Source organism: Mixophyes fleayi, chromosome 1 (genome assembly GCF_038048845.1).
Source record: "Mixophyes fleayi isolate aMixFle1 chromosome 1, aMixFle1.hap1, whole genome shotgun sequence".
Taxonomy (NCBI): Eukaryota; Metazoa; Chordata; class Amphibia; order Anura; family Limnodynastidae; genus Mixophyes; species Mixophyes fleayi.
Genome location: NC_134402.1, coordinates 399,718,539 through 399,740,682, shown reverse-complemented (window position 1 = coordinate 399,740,682; position 22,144 = coordinate 399,718,539). Strand labels below are relative to the sequence as shown.

Genomic DNA, 22,144 nt, shown 5'->3' with positions numbered 1-22,144 from the left:
TATTTAAAAAAAAAATATATATATATATATTTTTTTTTTTTTTGGGATTTGGACGGGCCCCCCTTGCCTGCAGGGCCCCCGGGCACCTGCCCATCGTGCCCAATGGAAGAGACGGCCCTGCCCCTGACCACCAGCTTTTTTCTCACATGACCTTTTGTCCACAAGATTTTAATAAACAGCTTAATGTTGTATATATGTCATTTAGATTACCTTTGTGTATGTGTTAATGTATTCTGCACATGTGAAATTAATTATACTAATCGATAGTAACAGGGGAGAACTAAATAGTAGGCAAATGCTAAAAAAATAATGCTTGCCAAATCTGAAGTTCCTTTAAAATAATTGTATGTAACTCATGGGGATTTCTGAACATAACCCTCCCTTTCTTATCCCCCCATTTACTCCAGCTCTCTCCCCCCCATTTTCTACAGCTCCCTCACCCCATCTTCTCCAGACCCTGCTCCCCCCAAATCCAGCCACCTCTCTTCACTTTTTCTCTGCCCCCCCCCTATTTTCTGCAGCCCCCTGTTTCCTCCAGCCACCTCCCTCCTGTTTTCATTAGCCTCCTCCCCCTATTTTCTCTGCATTAATACAATTACCGTCCCTTCTCTTCTTGTCCGCTTCTTCTTTGGATGCCTGACTACTCTTGGCTCTTCTCCAATGACAGCGTGGTGATGTGGCACAGGGCAAATGTGGAAAGGCAGTGCTGCCTTGTGGAAGCACGGTATTTATACCTAAGTCTGTAGCATGGGGAAATAGTGAGCAGTCTATGACACCGCTCTGGCCTGCTAACATTGTCGCATTCAGAGACATTGTTAGTGTGTTTACCTGGCCACAGGGCCGTTCTCTCCAGAGCCCAGCCCTAGGCAGCTTTAGACTAAAGCTGCCTAATGGTGGCACTGGCCCTGGGGTACATGCATAAAGGATCAATCAACTGGTAAGTACAGAAAATCATACAAATGTGTAGACACTAAAAAAGTCATGAGCAGAGTACAAAAAGATACATTACAAAAAGAAACCTACAAATGACAGAAAAAGAGCATAAAATCCCAAACAATATAGCATAGTAATTCAAAGTGAATTTACTTTGTCAATAAACACAAATAACGTCAATAATAGAGTTTACAGAGTCACAATCTTTTCAGCTGATGTTTATGACAGGTGAAAGTAATTCTTGTAAAGCGTGTATAGTGTAAACACATGAATCGACATGAATGATTGCTGATTGGGACTTTCAGTCATTGGTAAAATCATTAACAATATCACATTGGGAGAAATTTTCTGTAGTGTGTACTCATTAATCCTAATTCTGAATGCTTTAGCTTTTGACATTAAATTATGCAGGCTTTTTATATGGTCATATGATTTCACTAGAAACACCTGTATTTAGCCAAAGAAAGAGTGCAATTTTTTTTTCAAAAGTTATTTTTATTCTCCACAAAGAGAAGTAAAAATACAAAGATATCAATTTCTTTAAATAGAATTACATTTCCAGATGTCCTTTAACAGTTGGTTTAAAATGAGCAAACTAGTAATTAAAAAAGTTGCTGCTTAGTCTCATTTTATATTCTAGATGTAGATTCAGTTATAAGATAATGAAGTGTCAACCATAGTTTAGTAGAAAAGACCCGAGTCGGAGAGCAGTGGATGTGGTTATTTAGGAGAAAATGTAAGAACACAGCTTTAAACGTTGGATGGGCCATTTGCCAGATTAGTCCCTGATGTAACGATCCCATGCCACTCTCCGTAATGTGCAGATGTAGATTCCCCATGCCTGCTTACTTCCCATTTACACTAAAACGGGTTTGGGACTCTTAAAGCACTCTGGAGCCACAGGGGATCCGAAAAATCATTTGTCTAAGGTTATAAGAAAGTTGTTTTTAGCTTATCCCTTTAAACTCCACCCAAAATTGAAGTATCTTCTCAATCTATTGGTCATTCTATGAATATTTAGCCCAGTTGTAGTTCTATCCTGTTAACTCCTAATTTAGCTGTATGCACTTTGTGGTTTGACACCACAGTCTTCCTGCATGACTTACACCTAATATCACTACTTTGTGTTATTGGGAGACCCTGCTTCTTCCAATATTTAACTCTCAGGCTGTGGCTTCCCGCTTTCCTCCATCCTGCATCACATCATGACACTGCTTCTGTCACATGGAGACCTGCCCTCACTTGCCCAATAACAGCAGAACAGGGCACTGCCTTCCACAAAAATAGCTTAGTTATGTACTTTGCCTGCCCACTTCAAAATTGGTTACACATAAACAAGCAGGAGATAAAGAATAATAAAGGTTTGCTCAGACTCTATTTAGATGCTCCATAAAAATGTGTTTCCTCCTAGCACTCCCTGGCAGCCCTACACAAATGGATTATCTCCTTGATCATCTGAAAAAGAGAAAGGAAAAAAAAACACCTACCAGAGGTATATAATGTGATCCCTGCTAGCTTAGGTGTCTTTTTTTTTTCCTTTTTTTCTCCTGTCTTTTACTCAGCTGACCAGGCAAGTAGTAGTCACGAGCCGCGGCTTCATTGCTGTCCACCATTAGAACATTTGTGTTCTTCGTTTGTGATTGGCCTATTTGTGTATATAACGGTTATAGTTCTCAGTTCCTGATTACTGACCTGCTCCTGTGCTTTGTACCTGTTCTCTGGATTGGATTACTTGTGTATGACCCTTGGCTTTGTTTACTGGACTTTGATTCCTCACTTGTTGCCCTGATCTCTGCTTTGTTTCTGGACTTTCCTTGTTTGCTGTCAGCCCTGACATCTTGCCTGTTCCTGACCATTGTTCTTGCTTCGGTCCTTAGACCTCGGCCTGTTTTCCTGACCACGCTTTTTTTGCTGTCACCCGCTACTCTGTGCTGCGGTACGTTCATAAACTTCTACTCGGAGTATAAGACCCAGGGCCATCCGAGTACCTGTGGTTTTAACGAGCTCTACGGGAAAGGCGGCTGCTATAGGTCAAGACCTCTCCATCTTGTTCTACAAGTTCATGATAGCAACTGTTAATCGTAACATTATAACCAGCCAGCGAAGAATTGGAAGGACTCGCTTCCATGAATGAAAGCGGGGCGAATCCTTCTCCAGCCCAGGTTCAGGCGGGCCAGATTCAAACCTTATACCAAATGGTCCAGGGTCTGTCATCAATTGTCTGCACAGAAAGAGGTCTCAAGTATTTCACAAGCTCAGCAAGCTTTCCTGGCACCCGCGATGGAAGCCAACCTAAATCTGCCAGATCGGTTTTCTGGGGATAGAGCCTTATTTCGCAACTTTAAAGAGAGTTGTAAATTTTATTTTCATCTAAGGCCTCGTTCATCAGGCTCGGAGCTTCAAAGGGTTGGCATTGTAATATCCCTTCTACAAGGTGACCCGCAGTCTTGGGCATTTATCCGTTAAAGTCTGTTGACACATTCTGCAATGCCCTAGGCCTTCTCTATGATGACCCCGACAGGGTGGCTTCAGCTGAATCCCATCTAAGTGCCCTGAAACAAGGCCAATGCACCGCTGAAGTGTATTGTGCAAAGTTCAGGCGTTGGTCCACAGACGGCAAATGGAATGACCCGGCACTTCGGAGTCAGTTCCGCCTGGGTCTCTTTGAACAAATCAAAGACTCCCTGGTGCATTACCCCATACCAGCTACACTGGAGAATCTTATGCAGTTGTAGATTTAAAGAGAGAAAAGCTGAGAAGGATACATCAGTTTCTTTCTGCTATCTGCTGATGCCTTCTACTGCATCCTTGGAGATTGCTGAGCCCATGCAGCTAGGAGCTTTTCATCTTTCCTCAGAAGAACGCTCCAGATGACATGCCCTGGGTCTTTGTATGTATTGTGGCAATAATGGCCACCTGCTCCATGCTTGTCTTAACAAGCTGGGAAACAGCCAAGCCTAGACGCTGGAGAAGAGGTGCGCCTAGGTCTCCAAATAAATTTTTGGGATAATTCTGTCCTAATCCTTGTACACTTTTTGGTCTTCAATACACCAACGTCTCCGCATTTCTTGACAGGGGTGCAGTTTGTATTTTTTTGGATCTTCAGTTGGCTCAGACTCTCGGAATTCCTTCCATTAAGTTGGACTCAAGCATCACCGTCTGTGGATTGGATGGTAACCCCCTAATTGAGTGCAGAATTCTCGCTAAGGCTCCTCCTATTCAGTTGTCAGTGGGTGTCCCTCCGCTCCTTTAATTCTGGGGCATCCGTGGCATCAGAGCCATAGCCTTCACATTGATTGGAAAAAAGGGGAGATCATTCATTGGAGTCCTGAGTGCTAATCTACTTGCTTGACTTTGCCTGTTTGAGTTCTGCAGCCTGATTTGGAACCCATTCCAGCACTACTTCAAGAATTCCGTGATGTATTTTCTGAGAAGAAGGCAGATTAGTTCCCTCCTCATCGGGAGTATGACTGTGCAATCGACTTTATCCCTGGCTCTAAGTTGCCTAAAGGACATTTGTATTCCCTATCTATTCCCGAGATCCCAGCAATGAAACAATATGTTAATGACAATCTCCAAAAAGGATTAATTCGACCTTCTAAGTCTCCGGCAGGAGCCGGTTGTTTCTTCGTAGCTAAAAAGATGGTAGTTTGAGGCCCTGCATTGACTATCTCGGTCTGAACAAAATCACGGTGAAGAACACATATCCGTTTCCCCTGAATTGTGTACTTTTCGACCAGCACAAATCGGTCACTATCTTTTCTGAAATCGACCTCCGGGGCGTGCCTACAACTTGGTGCTGATAAGAAAAGGAGATGAATGGAGGGCAGCATTTAATACTCACGCTGGGCATTATGAGTATTTTGTTATGCCATTCGGCCTCTGCCACACAGCGGCGGTTTTTTCAGGATCTCATCCACAATGTCCTACGGGAGTTCCTAGGCACAATTGTTGCAGTTTATCTGGATGACATTTTGATATATTCACAGTCCCTGGCTCAGCACTGTCAGCATGTTCGAGAGGTTCTGCAGAAATTGGGCCAACCTCAGTTGTGTGCAAAACATGAGAAATGTTCCATTCTGGGATATGTAATCTCCTCCTCAGGATTCTTCATGAATCCTGACAAAGTCCAGGCTGTTCTGGATTGGGTGCTCCTCACGAATTTGAAAGTCGTCCAGAGGTTTCTTGGCAATTGTTATCGGAGCTTTATACGTTACTTTTCAACCTTAGTGGCACCCATTACTGCTCTCACTCGTAAAGGAGCTTACACGGCTAATTGGTCTCCAGCCGCATTGGCGAGTTTCTCAGCTATTAAAAAACGCTTTCATTTCTGCACCAGTACTTAAACATCCAACCCAGAACTTTATCACCTTCCGACCAGGCTCCAAGAACATCAAAGCTGACGCTCTGTCTCGAAGTTTCCTGGCCTGCCATGCTCTGCTCCGTCAATTCCAGAGGATTTCTCCTGCTAAAACTCCTACGGGCAAGTTATTTGTTCTTGTTCACCTTAGAAAATTGGTACTTGCTGAATGTCATGGGAACAAACTAGCAGGGCATACAAGAATATTTAGAACCTTCAAAGTATTATCATGTTGGGTTTGGTGGCCCACTTTGTCTTCTGAAGTTTGAAGCTATGTGCTCTCCTGTCAGGAGTGTGTCATAAGTAAAACTTCTAGAACTCGCCCATCGGGTCAGTTGGTTCCTTTGTCTGTTCCAGTTAAACCATGGACACACCTCTCGATGGACTTCCTATTGGATCTTCCATGGTACTCAGGTCACAATACCATCTGGGTGGTTGTGAATTGCTTCAGCAAGATGGCCCACTTTGTCCTGTTGCCCAAACTGCCTGATGCTCGGATCCTAGCTTCATTGTTCATTCAACATGTTTTCCATTTGCATGATATTCCTGAGGACATCGTTTCTGACCGTGGTTCCCAGTTTGTCACTCACTTCTGGAGGTCTTTCTGCCGTCTACTTGGTGCGAAAATGAGTCTGTTATCCATTTATCATCCACAGTCCAATGGTCAAACAGAAATAACTAATCAGTCCTTGGATGACAGGCTATTGGAACAGTTTCTTTGGTTATATGTTTCCAATTTTCATGATAACTGGTCTTCTCTACTCCCATGGGCTGAACTACCTTATAATAATTCTTATCACTCCTCAACATGCATTTCTCCTTTTATTTTGTAATTACGGATTCCATCCCAGGGCAAACTCTCTCTATTCACTATTCTGCCTGTCCCAGGATGCCTTCCATGGCCTCACGGCTCCGAACCATTTGGAGGAAAGTCCACTCTGCATTACATCAGGCATCCTTCAGATTCAAATCTCTATCAGACCACCAATCTAGAGTTTGCCTTTTAAAAGATGGTGATAAAATCTGGCTTTTCACCCAAAATATTTAAAGTCCAACAGCCGTGTAGGAAGTTTGGACCCAGATTCATCAGACCATTTACGAACATTAACAAAAATTAACCCTGTGGCATATAGACTTAAATTGCCTCCATCTCTAAAAATTCCAAACACTTTCCACTGTTCTCTCTTAAAACCTGTTGTTGCCTCAAGTAAGTTTAACCGGCACAGGTCACACAGACCACGGCCAGTCTCTATTGATGGAGATCATGAATTCATTCTGGAAAATATCCTCGATTTCAAGAGAATTCAAGGGCAAATTCAGTTTCTAGTACATTGGAAAAACTATGGCCCGGAACAACTATCTTATGGACGGATGCAGTACAGGACAAGATATCACTATTAGCGGACAAAATAAGGTTTAAGGTTATCATAGGTTAATAAAACAGTGGGCAGACTAGGTGGGCCAAGCGATCCTTATCTGCCTTCAAATTCTATGTTTCTATGTGTGTGTGTATGTGTAAAAAAAAATAATATATATATATATATATATATATATATATATATATATATATATATATATATTTAGTAGTAATCTGTCTGATTTAATTATGTAACCATTGGAGAGATTACACTTTTGTCCAACTTTTGAGAAGAGTACTCCAAAGGAGTAGTCCCAGGGGGCCACAGTGATTGCATAGGGATATAGGGATAGCCAGTGGGCTAGCAAGAAGCAGGGTACAATGCTTGGGTATGTGCCTGGTTGCAGGTCACTGCAACCATGGTACTAAAGACATATCTCTTCACAGACAGCTGCAGAAAGGGTGGTGCTACTAACAATCAAATAGCTCATACTTATTTCTGGTGGCATAGGGCAATAGGTCTGCACATTCTGTTGTCATTCACTAAAATTATGGTGCAAAATAGAAAGTAAACAGAGCTTATTCAAGTTGTCAAAACACTACTGACAGAACCCATTATGACATTGCTCAGCCAATCAGAAGTGTTTCTACAGATTGCACAGAGTCTTAATTTTCAGAATTCTCCAGATGTGTATAACCTATTGAGCAATGTTTACCCTTCCTTCTTTTACTAGTTGGATGGATGGATGGAGTGATTTTGGGAAAACCTGATTTAATTTTAACCAGCATGCAATATTCTTACCTGCCCTTTCCTGCATGACTGTTTGAAACAAAGAAAGCACATTGGTCATGTTCTTTGTAACTGCATCCCAAAATCTCTTCTAAGTTTGGTGGCTAAACTTGAGATTGTAATAGGTAAAGTCAGTACATATTCCTATAGGCCATGGTATTACAGTGTATAAAACACTTTGGTGCTAAAGAATAAGAGTGCAATTACTTCCCTGTCTGCACTGTATCTCACATCCCATACCGCTAGCCATAAGGGAAAGGTTTGCATAAGCAGATATCACTATGTATTTTTTTGTCTATAGTGCCTGCCTTGCTCATTTTCTCCTATGATCTTTATATGTTATGCATCTTTCCCCCTTAAGGTTTATTTTTGTATTGGACAGAACACGATGCTTCGATACACTAACAAGCTCCAAATTGGAAAAAATGTCTGTGCTTTGTGTCTTAGTCTTGGCAGATTCATATTCACACAAAAGACTCCTGGTTGCTCCTGGTCTTTATCTTGTTGAGTCTCAGCAAAATGGTAATTTAAATCAGACTTTCCCATAATGCTTTGTTTTCTTTTATTTTAAATACTCGTCATCATTCAAGTGTAAACGTTGATAATAAATTCATAATACACCTCCCTCCATTCTCCTATTCTCTCCAACGCTGCACAGTCTATTAAACAAGTATGAAGCCTTTTTATTTTCTTAAATATTTTAATCAATGTAATGCTATTATAACCACAGCACTTGTCTATAAACGCCTATATTTTATGTTTACTTCAAGAGTTTTATAGTTGCTGTTTTTTCTTTGTTTAGATGTGTGCTGCATAATTTTGTCATGCTTGACAAAATAAGGAACTCAAGCCTGAAAGAGCAGGGAACTGAGCCTGCCTGTTAGAATTTCAAACATTGTTACAGACATTTGACCAACTTCAAAGCCTTTCATCCCACTGAGAATATATCCTTATACTCTTGCAATCACAGTCCACAGCAAGTCTTAAAAGCTGACTCTGCATATTTTCCTCCTCTAGCTGTTTGCCTTGATACAGCGTGTAACGCTTATGAACAAATCGATTCAAATGACCCACTTTTAGATACAATTAATGATACCATAGAAAGTGATAGATTCCCCCCTCCTTTACAATAGCACATGAACCAAACAACATTTATAATATGTAGGGAAGTGGGTACAGCAATGTTAGCATACATTACATAGAATAATATTTATTCTATCTTACTATTGAATTAGCATATAATTAAAATGTTTGTGTGCAATTTGTATTAAAGAAGAACCTCATTGTTTTTATAGTTGGCTAATACATTTGAACAAATTCATAGAGCCTATGTGTAGGTAGGATTTGTTGCAAAGCAATAGCATCCATTGTGTGTGCATTTTTCATCTGGCTCATGTATAAATATATGTGTGCATGATGCATGCCCAAGTTTTATAGCTGGTATAGTATATGCATTTTATGGGGGAAAAAATGTCTAATTATTGTGATGTCTGTTAATAAAAAAAACAGTAGTTTAAACCTTCTATAGTTGTGACTGCTACATGGCATGGTATAGTATGTTGAACCTCGCACATACCCTGCCAGGCGTGGGCTGGCAAGATGCAGCCCGGGGGGCGCACAGGCGGCCGCATCACATGTCATGTGATGCGGCCGCCGGTAATAGGTTATAGTGGAGCCGGTGAGGGGGGGGGGGGAGGGAGCGCTGGGCGTCCGGCCCTAACAATGGATAAACTGAGCAGCCCGGGGGACCAATGCCCCCCTGCCCCCTGGGCCAGCCCGTCCCTGTACCCTGCCTCCTTAATGTGTGACATACATAACTATCCACTCTCTCGTCTCCACAAAGAACTTTTGGAACCTAGATTATTTTGTGTTCCATAAGAGTCTCTGAGACTAGAGCCAAAATATTATTTTTTAACAAACATATATATATATATATATATATATATATATATATATATATATATATATGTCTATCCTGCTGCCAATGGGATGTTGCTGTAATGGTTAAAGTGTACGTAACATTTTGGCGGAGTCTGAGCCTTTTCTAAACTATTATGCATTAGAGCTACAGTGTACAGAACGGTTACTCATATCCGTTATATGATAATCTGAAAAACCAACACTTTTCACATACTGTAGATTTTATCTGGGCAGCTGTTACGCCACATAATGTTGTTGTTCAGAAATACTTGAATAAGATTACTAGTGAGGTTAAACTGAGATCTCGTATTTATATGCATGCTAATGTCATGTGACTTTATGGTGCTTTATATTCTGTTTCAAATGTCAGTTGCAGTTCAAATCCTACAATGAGAATATATATTTGGACAAAATAATGATCCATTCCCTTTACAGTATTATTATTATTATCTTTTATAAGGCACGCACTACAAAACTTCTGCAGCGCCATACTTAGGGTGCTAGAAAGTACAACAAAATTACATAAGTACATATAGATAAGAACAAGATAAGCAGGGTACAGATAAGGAGAATAATAAATACATGTATGCAATTAACAAAATGAATTGCATGGCATTCAAAAACAATACTGCTTTGACAAGACAGGGACAGAGAGCATTCTAATGGGAGGGGGTAATGAGAGACAATAAGAAGAAATGGGAACAATAGGCATAGTGGGGTTCACCAGGGTGCAGAAGTCTGCAAGATACTGAGGCCATGACGTAGAGAGGCCTAGATGGGGCCATGATGGTACAGAGTCCTGGAGGAATCAGGTGGTCCAGGGACCAAGATTGTGTCTGAGCCCTGGTAGTGTAGAAGCCCAGATGGTGACAAAAGATGTATGACCGTGGCAATGTAATCAGGAATGAAATAAATAAATGGCGTTGTCTGGTATTTACACTGGTGGCAGGTTATATCCATGATAGTAGCTCTTGCTCAGCAAGAGACAGTGTATAAAGCTAAACATATGCATGTTGGGGCGGTATAGAAGCACTAATGTTAGAATTGCTGCCTGACAGCACTAGCCATGGGTTTTAATTCCAACCAGGTACTATCTGTGTGGAGTTTCTATGTTCTCCCAGTATTTGCATGGACTTTCTCCAGTTGTTGGACTTTGTGTGTATGGTAGAGAATTTAGACTCAAAGCTCCAATGGGACACAGACTAATGTGAAAAATTTAAATGTATTCTCTGTAAAGCACTATGTATTTATTGCTGATTTATCTAATGTTGGAATTATATAAATAAACAATATTGCAGGTTTATTCCTTTAACAGGACATGGCAAAATGTTTTGAACCTTATTTTTAAGAATATGTTTGTTCTGTACCTGAAGAAATAACTTTTGAATGGCTGGATGTTGTTGTCATTGAGTGATTGAAAAAGTATTGTGGAATAGGTGTTTCAGGGAACAAGATTAAAATTTTTCTGCATTTGGTGTGACTTTATTTTAAGCATTTGGGTCATTATAAGGACAGATCGGTGAATATTTCTGCATTGTGGTTGAGAGAACAAGTGGAAATTTCTGAATGCTGGCGAATGTGTTGCCATATATGTATTTAGAGCACTTAGCCGAGATGTAGGCATATCTGAGTATGCAATGTGTGGGCGCGTGTGTGAATATATCTACATTGAAGCTTTTGAAAGGGAGGGTGAGCATGGCTGCACTATCAGTGCTCTCATGTCAACCATCCCAACCCCCTTACATGCAGATATATCTGTATTTTGGATGGCTGAGAGGGAAGGTGTTTATATCTGCATTTAGGGCTAAACTTAATTACAGTTGTGGATGATTAATATTAAGCTCCCATTTGCAGCAGCTTGTGTTGTATGAGGTTATACATACAGGCAATTTGTAATTACTCCTGTAGCACAACCATTGCCTTTGATCATGCAATGTCACACTTTTATTGCATCATGTGACCTTAAAGACATTAATCAGATATATTGGGTTTGGTGGTATAAGCAATTAATAGTGCATTTTTTTAGGCAATTCATGGCAGGAAATCCTACTGTGTAGTGACCAGGTAATTAATCACACTAGAGCTTACAAAAATTCCCATTGTAGTATATGCTTTAAGGTGCTTGTTAGGAAGAATTTACATCTCTGTATTTGCTGTTGAAAATAGTGGACACTGGGGAGTAAATGGTGACATGACAGGAGGGCTCTCTCACTTGCATCACTGCCTCCCTTTCGTGCCTGTTTTGTCCACCCTCCCTTAGGATGTAAGCTCGCATGAACCTCTCCCCTCCTGTCTCCATACCTGTTCTTCTGCTCCGTCTTTACTCCATATGTCTGCCCGGAGTTTCTGAAGCATTGGTACTTTGTGCTTATTGTTCTGTACTGTTTCACCCTGTATGGTGTACTGTTTGTACTATGTAAGGCGCTGCGGAAACCTTGTGGCGCCTAACAAATAAATGATAATAATAATAATATATACACACAAAAATTTGATTGATTTGAACTTTGCTGCCTAATTGAATTGGCACATACAGTGGAGTGTAACCATCCTTCTCAAAATTGCACTTATTTTTTTGTTTTAATTTTGTATTTTCTCCCGGAGGGAAGTTGAATTAAAAGGGCAGAGGGGGGTGAGTTGCTGCGATGCAGTGTTATTAGTATATCCTGCAGTAAACGGTATCACATACTTTATACTATTAGAATTCACAGAAGGCAAACAGTACTGTACTAATGCTTGAAAGTGTCTATTTTACCAATGCTCAATATCTATTCTATGCTTTTTTTCCACAGGTACTGGTTAACAAACAAAGTTCAAATCAAGAGACCGAGCACTGGCCTTCTGATGTATACCCTGGCAACACGGTTTTGTGATGAAATTCATCTTTATGGATTTTGGCCTTTCCCCAAGGATAGATTGGGAAATCTAGTAAAATATCATTATTACGATGAGCTGAAATATAAATTTTTTTCTAACGCTGGGCCACACAGGATGCCGCTGGAATTCAAGACATTGGATTTTTTACACAATAAAGGGGCTCTGAAACTGACAACTGGAAAGTGTGAACAGCAATAATGTTTATTGGAATGCAATCAGTAAACCATCTCGCTTGAGATATTTTTTCGATACTTTAGGAGCTGTGCTCTTCTTAAAGGATAAAAAAAATGGTGTGAAAAACCATAGAAATACATGCTTGAAGCTTGGTTGCCGTAGCCAGTTGACATATTAGTCACAAGGTGCTATAAACAAAGTTACTGTATTGAGCTCACAGTGCCGCTTTTGTGTATAGAAGAAGTGAATGTTTAACTAGTGTTTACAAGGCCTAAAAATGCAATCACATGAATTGGAAGAATAGCGACGGTTCTGTGGTTTCACGTTGGAGCGCGGGAAAGAGACTACTAAGTGATATGTGGTGGTGTTTACAGAACTTTTGACACCTAGTTTACATTCACATTTGAAAATCTGTATTCATGTGGATTAATTTAATGCTGTAGGTCTCATCATTTTGATTGCTCTTGTATTAGAAATTTGTAATTTTTCTAAACGTTTTTTTGTAGATTAGAAAAACAAATGAATGTCATGAATGAAATAGTCAATTAGATCAGTTTGATATAGATTCTATAGCTTGGGGTTTAATACACACACAAACCATTTAGTTAGCATCACTGCCATTTATATATACAACTGAGAACTGAGGCTTGTTTCACAAAAGGAATGTTGGCGCTTGCAGTGACAACTATGGAAGAGAGAGATATGTCCTCCTATGATAAATTCCATCCCACTTGACATTATTACAAGTGGTCCCATAAGTAACATACTATACAATGGATGCATTCATTTTGTTGGTTAAACCAATATTCCACCAATACTCAACCTATCAATTCACTGATGACCTCTGTGAAGAATGAGGCATTTTGTACCTCATTCTACAGTGGTGTCACAAATTCTGATAAACTATATATTGGTTTAGCCTACAAAATAGCTACCTCTACTGTGTGTAGGTGACGGGTCAGTGTTAATGCTGAATTCCTCAGAAAAAAGTTTGGTGTTTTTATCATATGATTCAGTATTATATAGCGCGGCTTCTTTGCCATACTGAAAGAATGTAATGGGGGAAAATGAAGCATTCCAGAACAGATTGAAGCCATTTTTAAGTCGTTAGTCCTCAGATCCATCATATTTCTATTGTAGAGAAGAGACTATGGGAGGTGTTGCCCATAGAGACCAATCAGATTCTAGCTATCATTTCTGGTACATTCTAGAAAATGATAGCTAGAATCTGATTGGTGGCTGTGGGCAACAATCAGATTCTAGCAACACCACCTCCACTTTCCTTTTTAGAAGGTTTGATAAATCTACCCCTAAGACAGTTAAATGTTTAGTGTGATTTAAGAAAGTTTTGTTACTAAATATAGGTGCCCTTAATTATGGTACCAAAGATTTCAGTGATTTTGTATACATATTTGTTTTCTTTTTATTAGATTTTTTAATAAATAAAACCAATGTCCACTTAGTATTACAAAGTTATGCTGCTGGAAACAATTTTTTTATTTATGTGTATTATGCTATATTATTTAAATGATTTTTCTGAAGAGCCTCATATTTTGTAGATTTGGTTTAAAAGCTTTTAAGGAGGGGCATTTTATTTTGTTAGTGTGCTGGTGTGTCCCTTCCTATATTGTATAGCATTCAGTGTATTTTTCATTTAAATGTCTTTTCTTTATAATTTGTTTTTGTTTGTTTTTTTTACATAAAGAAAAATGTAATCTGCTTGCAGTGTGCCAAAATTAAACCATTGTATGTTTTCGGATTTATACCCTTAGCTTGAAAAATATTTATTATTTAAAGGTGGAAGTGAGAATGGCAGTCACAATGTCCGTGAGAGCATTTGATATAGAAGCTACCATAAACGGAGTCCTTCTCTTTTTTACTACTTAACTATATTCTGTTCATACTTTAAATCCTCTTCATTACACTTTTTGCATTGTACAAGAGGACTGTTGTCAAAAATGCAACAATTGCTTATTTGCAATACATATGCACCTGTTCTGGTCTTGGGTCTGTTGTGGTAGCGTGTTCTGCATAACTTGTTCTTGGTACTACCTTTAGGTCAACCACTTAACTGTAGCTCAGTCTCTCCCAGCACAGGATACTGTGGGCCTGATTCATTAAGGCACGCAAAACAAACGTATTGTGTGGTTTTTTAAAGAAATATGCGTCATTCTGGCATATACACATCTGTATTTAACTAGAAGCGGATCTGAAGAAACATCTCCTGTTGAATGAGTCTAGATGACACTTTCTGTATTGAGATAGACAATGTGTCTGCAGATATGTCCAATACATATGTGGAATAGAAAGGCCGCACACAAAAAAAAAGATTTCAATCATTTTCATTTGTTACTAATACAGTCATTAATGAAAAAACATTAAAATAAATTCTTTAGAAACTCATATTTGCTGTCAAAACAAACTTCTTCTCAATGAAATACACTTATTACTAATGTCTACATAAAATACATTTTTATAGTTTAACTTAACTGCAAAAACATACATGCATGTGTGACTGTCATTGTTATCATTCAGCACTTACACCGGACCTGTAGCTGGTGCAAGTGATACGACTGAAAAACACGTGCCTTAAGGATGCCCAAAGCTTGAATCGGACACTGCTGCATGCGCTCGAACTTTGCACGTCCTTACTATACATTGACTATGTGTATAGATCCCTTCCCCTTCCCATTCCGCTAATGAAATTGCAGGCTGTCCAAAGTGTCCTTTCCACTTGAAAATTAATTGCATACACTTTTGTTCACTGCGTATTATCCTTTTCTGGGCATGCGCAGAGCAGTTTCATGCAAAATACGGCATGTATCAACATTTATGTTCCTTAATGAATGAGGCCCCGTGTGTCAGTCAGAAAACAGGAGTCCCTGCACATGACAATTTGATACCAGATGTAGCAGGTGATATAGTGCACAGTTCCAACTGCAGAAAATATTTTGCGTCCGGACATCTTTGCTGGATAAAGATGTTATATATTGATTTATATATGTACAATCTCAATATACTGTTTACAGTCCGTTGTCTTTCTCAAATACATCTCAACACAAACCACGCTGGTCACAACATTATTATTTATTTAGAATTAATCACTTTATCACATCACTTTGCAGAATGAGTCACTTGTCTGGAGCTGATAATCATGTGTGGGTCTGTCACTACTGCTCTCTTCCTGCACGGTAGTTTTATGGTATCTGATCTCTTTCCTTTAATTTCACTTGTAGACTTTCACTGTCTGACCCGGCTGATTGTGGCAGCATAGATTGCTTACTAGCTGACACATAATGGGCCTGATTTAGAGTCACAGAGTAGTGAATATGCACAATGCAAAGATGCATCTTGCTACAAAATTGACGCACTGCTCATGCACACAACTTGCATCCATATTCAGTGTGTACATATCTAGTACTTGTGGCACCTTTGCTTTGGTGAGGTAGATTGGGAGCATTAACGTGCAAGAGCTACTGATGCTAGTTAAGCACAACACCCCTTTGAGATGCATCTTATTTTGAGATACACAGATATCCTTCATATACATTAGTTACAAGATGTACAGCTATATACAGCTTTTGAAGATAATGATTGTTGCATCTTGACTCCGGCACATCTATACGCCACTTTTACGGTTGTACTTTTCCTAAGAAGCATGAAACTCAATATAAAGACATGGACATACAAGTGTGCTGGCTCATCTTTACTCATACGTCTTTCCACTCCACTCTGAATCACTCACTTGCCCTCAGATTGAAACTGCCCAACTGTAACTATCAAACAAGTAATCATAGTTCTAGTTCTTACTGGCACTTCTCTTAATGTATGCTTATGTTGTCAGCATCTAACTCGGGTTTTGTGGCACTCTACTCTTTCCTTCTCACATAGTTTGTATTTGCTCTGCTTTCATACTTGCTTTAATTTCTCTCTCACTCGTTTTAATCTCTTTCTTATCACTATCTCAATGTTTCCGCTTACAACTTAGGCATGATGCCTCTAACCTTAACTCATCCCGACACTAGACATTATTACAGATCTTAGGATGTCTCACTTGTTCCACAAACTAAACTTTCCACTCCACACCACTTACTCTGATGAAGAACTCTGAAACTCCTCCCACATCGAACCTTACATACTCTTACACCTGCGGGGGCCTTACACATATGTATGGGCCTTTAAATATTTTTTTCTTTTATAACAGTGCCAGAGTGTTGAAGGAGAAAACAAAACATTGCAGCTGGTGAGAGTCACGCCTTACACCTTTGATATTCTCTATACATCATATACTACCTGATTTCACTTCTTAATACTTGGTTTGTTATTCCTCGTGCAGGGTGTGGGAAAAACAGTAATGTTAGTTCCTGTATTTCAAGCTCAAACTCAAAATATTCTACACCAAAAATTTGTTATTTGTGGTACATGTACCCCCACGGGTACCTTCTATAAGTTTATGGGGTATCTCTACCTGTAAATGTTAAGAATTACAGTTTAATATATTAGGAAAATCAAATATATTAAAAAACTAATTAACATGAACATTTTTTTATTTACATTCAAAGGGGTTTTAATGGGTAATAATTTAAACACATCAGGAATACTTTGAATAAATGTACACTCTATAGAAGAAGTTGGCAAACATCATCAGGGGGCAGCGGTACAAGTAGGTTGCGAAAAACGTTGTACAACAATTCTATTAATGCCATTAGATAATCTGGATACTATAAATATATTTTCACTGATGAAACAGGTCTATTCTTTTCAATGCTGAATAAGTACTGTGCACAAGCATTTAAATGTTGCTTAGTTATCAGAAGAGTAAAATAAGGTTAGGTGTAAAATATATTTACTGATATATGGATCACATCCATATATGTTTTTAATAGAAGCTAAAATTGATGTTAATATAATCCAAATTCCTCTATTTTACAGAGAACAGGTTTTCGCACAGTGCTCTAATGCAAGATGGAAGCAGTAAGTTTTTGGGCCAATATCCTAAAAACTATCTCTGTAAAGTCTGTAATTAGCTTACTTTCCAACTGAATAAATGGGACTTACATTCTTGCAATTAGCAATAATTGTGCTAATTTCAGTTTTTTTTCACAAAATAATTTGTCAACTACTGTCTAATATTTTATTGGATATATCAAACAACAATTTATCTCATCTTTGTATTTGGATGAATTATATACATATGAATGTACCATGAACATCTAGAATTATTTCTGGCATTTTATGCATGTAGTTTTAATACACCCATACCGACAGTTTGTAGCATGCATAAATATAATAGATCTATTTGCATGACCATTTAGTATGATGAACTTTTGGAATCCTCCACTAATTTAATCTGCTTTAGAACATCTGATATATATCATTAGAGAATATAAACCTAATGTAGATGACTGCTATAGTGTAGATTATATGGCAAAGGCATCAATTCCTACGAAATAGTATTAGAATTTAACATACAGCTATACAAATGTTGCCATGACACTTTAGTCAAACCTTTAGCAATGTAAAACTGTTTTATAAATCAGCACCAATTTTATGTAGCGGTTTAATTAAAACTTTTGCCCAAATATATAAAAAATGTTCATTGGAACATAATGAAAACATGTTTCGACAGCAAATATAAGTTTTTATAGAAATTTGCTATGCTATTTGCACTGGGCAGGGCTGTTATAAAAGTGCACAGCAGTTACGAGTGGAAAAGTTGAATTGTTCTAGTCTGTAATTGATAGAACAAATGATGATAATCTTTAAATTGACATGGAGGATTTTTGTATTTATTTTCAAACTTTAAGGGATTTTTTTTTTGTTTTTGCTTCACCAAAGCACAAAGTAAGTTGTAGTGCCACATATAGCTGATATAAACTAAGGATTAAAGTTAATATAATTTATTTTACTGCTGTTGTGGAAAAATAAAAGAGGAGAAGCAAAACACGTGGATTGTAAAACTAAATATAATTAAAAAAATTTGGTTAGTTGCTTCTCTTTAGTATTTTCAGGCAATTTTTGCAGATCTGTCATAGTTTTTTTTTATATACAAAGTTTAAGGCTGAAGGTTCTTAAGAAACAACCTAATAAGGGAGAGGCGCATCAGATTAAAACATTGAAAATATTCAAAGTCATTCAAGTTTGTCTCAAAAAATGCATTGGAAAAGTATTTAATATTAAATATAAAAATGTATTTAGAAGATAGATTTAAGTAAAAGCTGTTGTTTTGCCTTCTGTTAAGCAGAAATTCATCCTATTGCAGCTTGATGAACAAAATCGTTCACATTGCTTGTCAACAGTGTTACTTGGGGCTAGATTTACTAAGCTGCGAGTTTGAAAAAGTGGGGATGTTGCTGATAGCAACCAATCAGATTCTAGCTATCATTTTGTAGAATGCACTAAATAAATGAAAGCTAGAATCTGATTGGTTGCTATAGGCAACATCCCCACTTTTTCAAACCCGCAGCTTAGTAAATCTAGCCCCAAGAGTCCAGGGAGACCATGTTATCTGACATGTTCAGGGAGCCATTGAACATATCTCTTCTTGTGTCCAAAGTATGTTCCTTGAAACATTCTGCAGATACAGAGTATGGACCAGCCTCATCTGCTAATATATTCATCACATTCACTGCCTGATGTAAAACAACCAAATTGAATGCTAATGAAAAGGTTGTATGGCCTTAGAAACTGTTTTTATTTTGGTTTGTAATCCCTTAAACATTTTGGTGAGGAGGTTGCACATTATTGGGGCCAATAAGCCATACAATAAACTAAAAATGTCAAAATAATAAAGTCATTTGGATAAGTCAGTCTGAAAGTATTTACGCTGTAGTTGCATTATCTTAAATAGAACGATTAATGTGAATTTTTTTTATTTTGTAATTTTTTTTATTTCAATTCAATAAGGTTATACATTAAGAACCCACTTGGAAATTTATTTCATTAATTTCAGAAATGAAAATAATTACTGCATGTTAATATCACTATTACACAAAAACATGTGTTTGGTAAATGTATTGTAAATTGCTTTCTGAAGAAACATTTCTTCTTTTGTTAATAATGAAACAAATATTTAGTTGAGTTTAAGTTGATAACAAACGCAAATCCATAGCCTTGGGTAAGCAATGAGCCTTTTTACATTTTTATTTGCACATATTTTTCTTGTTAGAAGCACTGGTTATGTAAACAAAAGCACAATTATTTCTATCGGGAATGTTGTTTACAGAGATTTCTGTAACATGGTCCAGTACTACTGAGTATTATGGATATTGTAGTTACAAACTGTTTCTTCAAATATCATTATACAATGTGTCCTTATTATGTGTACAACTTTTTTACTCATTATTTTATCATTTGTAAAATTCTAAGACTTTAATAAAAATGTGTTTTCTATACTCTCGCTTGATTGTATATTATTCTTTTTATTTTCCATAGGAACACAATCGGGCTTATTTAATGAAAATGTTTATGAACATGTGAAAACTTGGTTAAGAATATATTCTTACATTACCAGGCAATTTTGACCACAAAGATGCCACATTTCAGGAATGATAATTTTATCTAGAATCACAAAAACATTGAGGGTGTATTATTTAGAACCAACTTTGGCTTAGGAGGAGCTTGATAACTCCGGAAGTCACTGAACAGATATTGATTAAAAACCAGCACCAGAGATTAGTGTGAATACAGCCGTTAATGGGAAGGCGTGACAATTAATGAAGACAGTAAACATTTGCAGCAAAATTATTTCTGTTTTGAGTAGTAGAGTGTTGGACAGCAACAGCATTTTTTGGGTGCCCATCTCATATGCGCACAATATTAAGTTCATCATCATCATCATCGCGCTGGACAGTCATTATAGACATGAATACAAGCGGCATGAAAACAGTTAAGCACAATAACAAATACATGAATACAGTTACACATGTTGGCAACCTCAGTAGAGAGAAGCGGTGTGCAACAATACAAATATGGGCATAAATTACGTGGGTGTGGGTAAACAATCGGCATAGCACTCCCACAAAATACAGCAAAATACATGCTAAGGAACAAACGAGGTAGACAGTGATAGAATGTAAGACACAGAGAGGACCCTAACCACCAGAGCTTAGATTGTAAGTTAGTCTAGTACAGGGGTCGGCAAAACCTAGCATGCGTGTCTGACATGGCACGCAGACCACTTCTGTCTGACAAGCCAGCGCTTCACTAAACTAGCCGATGATGGCCAAAACTGAGCTTCTGAGCACGTGCAGCAGCTCAGTTTTGGCAGTCATCGGCTGCTTTAGTGAAGCAGCTCCCAGATATCTGGAACGGAAGATGTGTCTCCAGGTAAGTATGAGGAACACCATAAATTGAGGGCATATCTATGTGGCATACTATGAATAGAGGGGCACATCTTTACCAAAAGGAAACTGAAACGCAGAAGAGAGATCCAGGTGTAATAGAGAAGATTCAAAAAAGGGAAACTAACGCGTGTGCCACTCAGAAGGCACGTCAAAATTACTTTGTTCCCAAATGTGGTTAAACAATAAAAACGTATTTATTATACAAATACTTAACTGTCATAAATATACATTAAAAAAAACTACATTCAACTTGAAAGGATTGCTTTTGGGTGCAAACCTCTAACTCAAGGTGCATCAATATTCAGAACTGGTCAGACTAATTCCTGCATTGAAGAATAAAAAACAATCAAAATAGGGGAACCCCTGTTTGGATTGTAACAAGATATCATGCAGAGCCAGCCAGCATTACTAGTGATAGCACAGATTGAATGAATGCAGACTTGTATAGCATAATCACTTATATAAATGCAGAGTTCAGCGGATTCTGGAGTCAGTTGAATTGCAGCCACATACAGTCAAGTTCATAAATATTGGGACATCGACACAATTCTCATATTTTGGGCTCGACATCAACAGATTCCAAATGCAAATGTCACACCTAGAATCAACTACAGACCTTTTACCTACTTAATTGATGATGAAATAATGAGGGAACAGCCCACACATGTCCATGAAATAGCTTGTGAGTCGATTGTCCCATTACTTTTGGTCCCTTAAAAAGTGGGAGGCACATATAGTAACCGTTGTAATTCCTACACCGTTCACCTGATGTGGATGTAAATTCCCTCAAATTAAAGCTGAAAGTCTGCAGTTAAGGCACATCTTGTTAGTTTCATTTTAAATCCATTGTGGTGGTGTATAGAGCCCAAAATATGAGAATTGTGTTGATGTCCCAATATTTATGGACTTGACTGTATAAAATAAGCAGCTATTTGCAGTGTGTTCCAAACTACAGCAAATCAGTTTATATGATAATTACTATTCATATATCCAAATGACGATGAGAAGCATCCACTTCATTGTTAAACATCTCCAGTTATGTAAATACGAAGTAGCCTTCCAATACTTTGTTTCTGCGGTAGTTAAATAATAGAATCCAAAATAGCGATAGATAACAGCAATCCTATTTTGGAAGACTAATAATCTGATACTTCTATCCAGCTTACAGATCTAGGTTCACCTTTTGATTTGACAGCAAAGAGTTCAATGGCTACTTTTCTGGGCACCGATTTTGTGGCACATATTGGGTGAAAGCCAGATGGAAGAGGCTCTGGTAGGGTGCTAGGCGAGTAACACCGTGGGCCTGACTCATTAAGGCATGGAAAGCGAACACATTGTGCATTGTTTTAAAAAACGCATGGAAATCTGGCACACACTTGTCCGTATTCAAC

The 22,144-nt window shown here is 38.2% G+C and overlaps 1 protein-coding gene across 1 annotated transcript in view; it reads left to right on the top strand.

Annotated features, from left to right (window-relative positions):
• Window positions 1-19,802, top strand: part of ST8SIA4 (ST8 alpha-N-acetyl-neuraminide alpha-2,8-sialyltransferase 4) — a 135,119-nt gene extending 115,317 nt beyond the window's left edge. Inside the window, exon 5 of the mRNA XM_075181368.1 lies at window positions 12,150-19,802. Within this exon, the coding sequence (XP_075037469.1) occupies window positions 12,150-12,432 (283 nt within the window). The 3' untranslated portion in view covers window positions 12,433-19,802. The remainder of the gene's footprint in view (window positions 1-12,149) is intronic.
• Window positions 19,803-22,144: the final 2,342 nt, after the last annotated feature.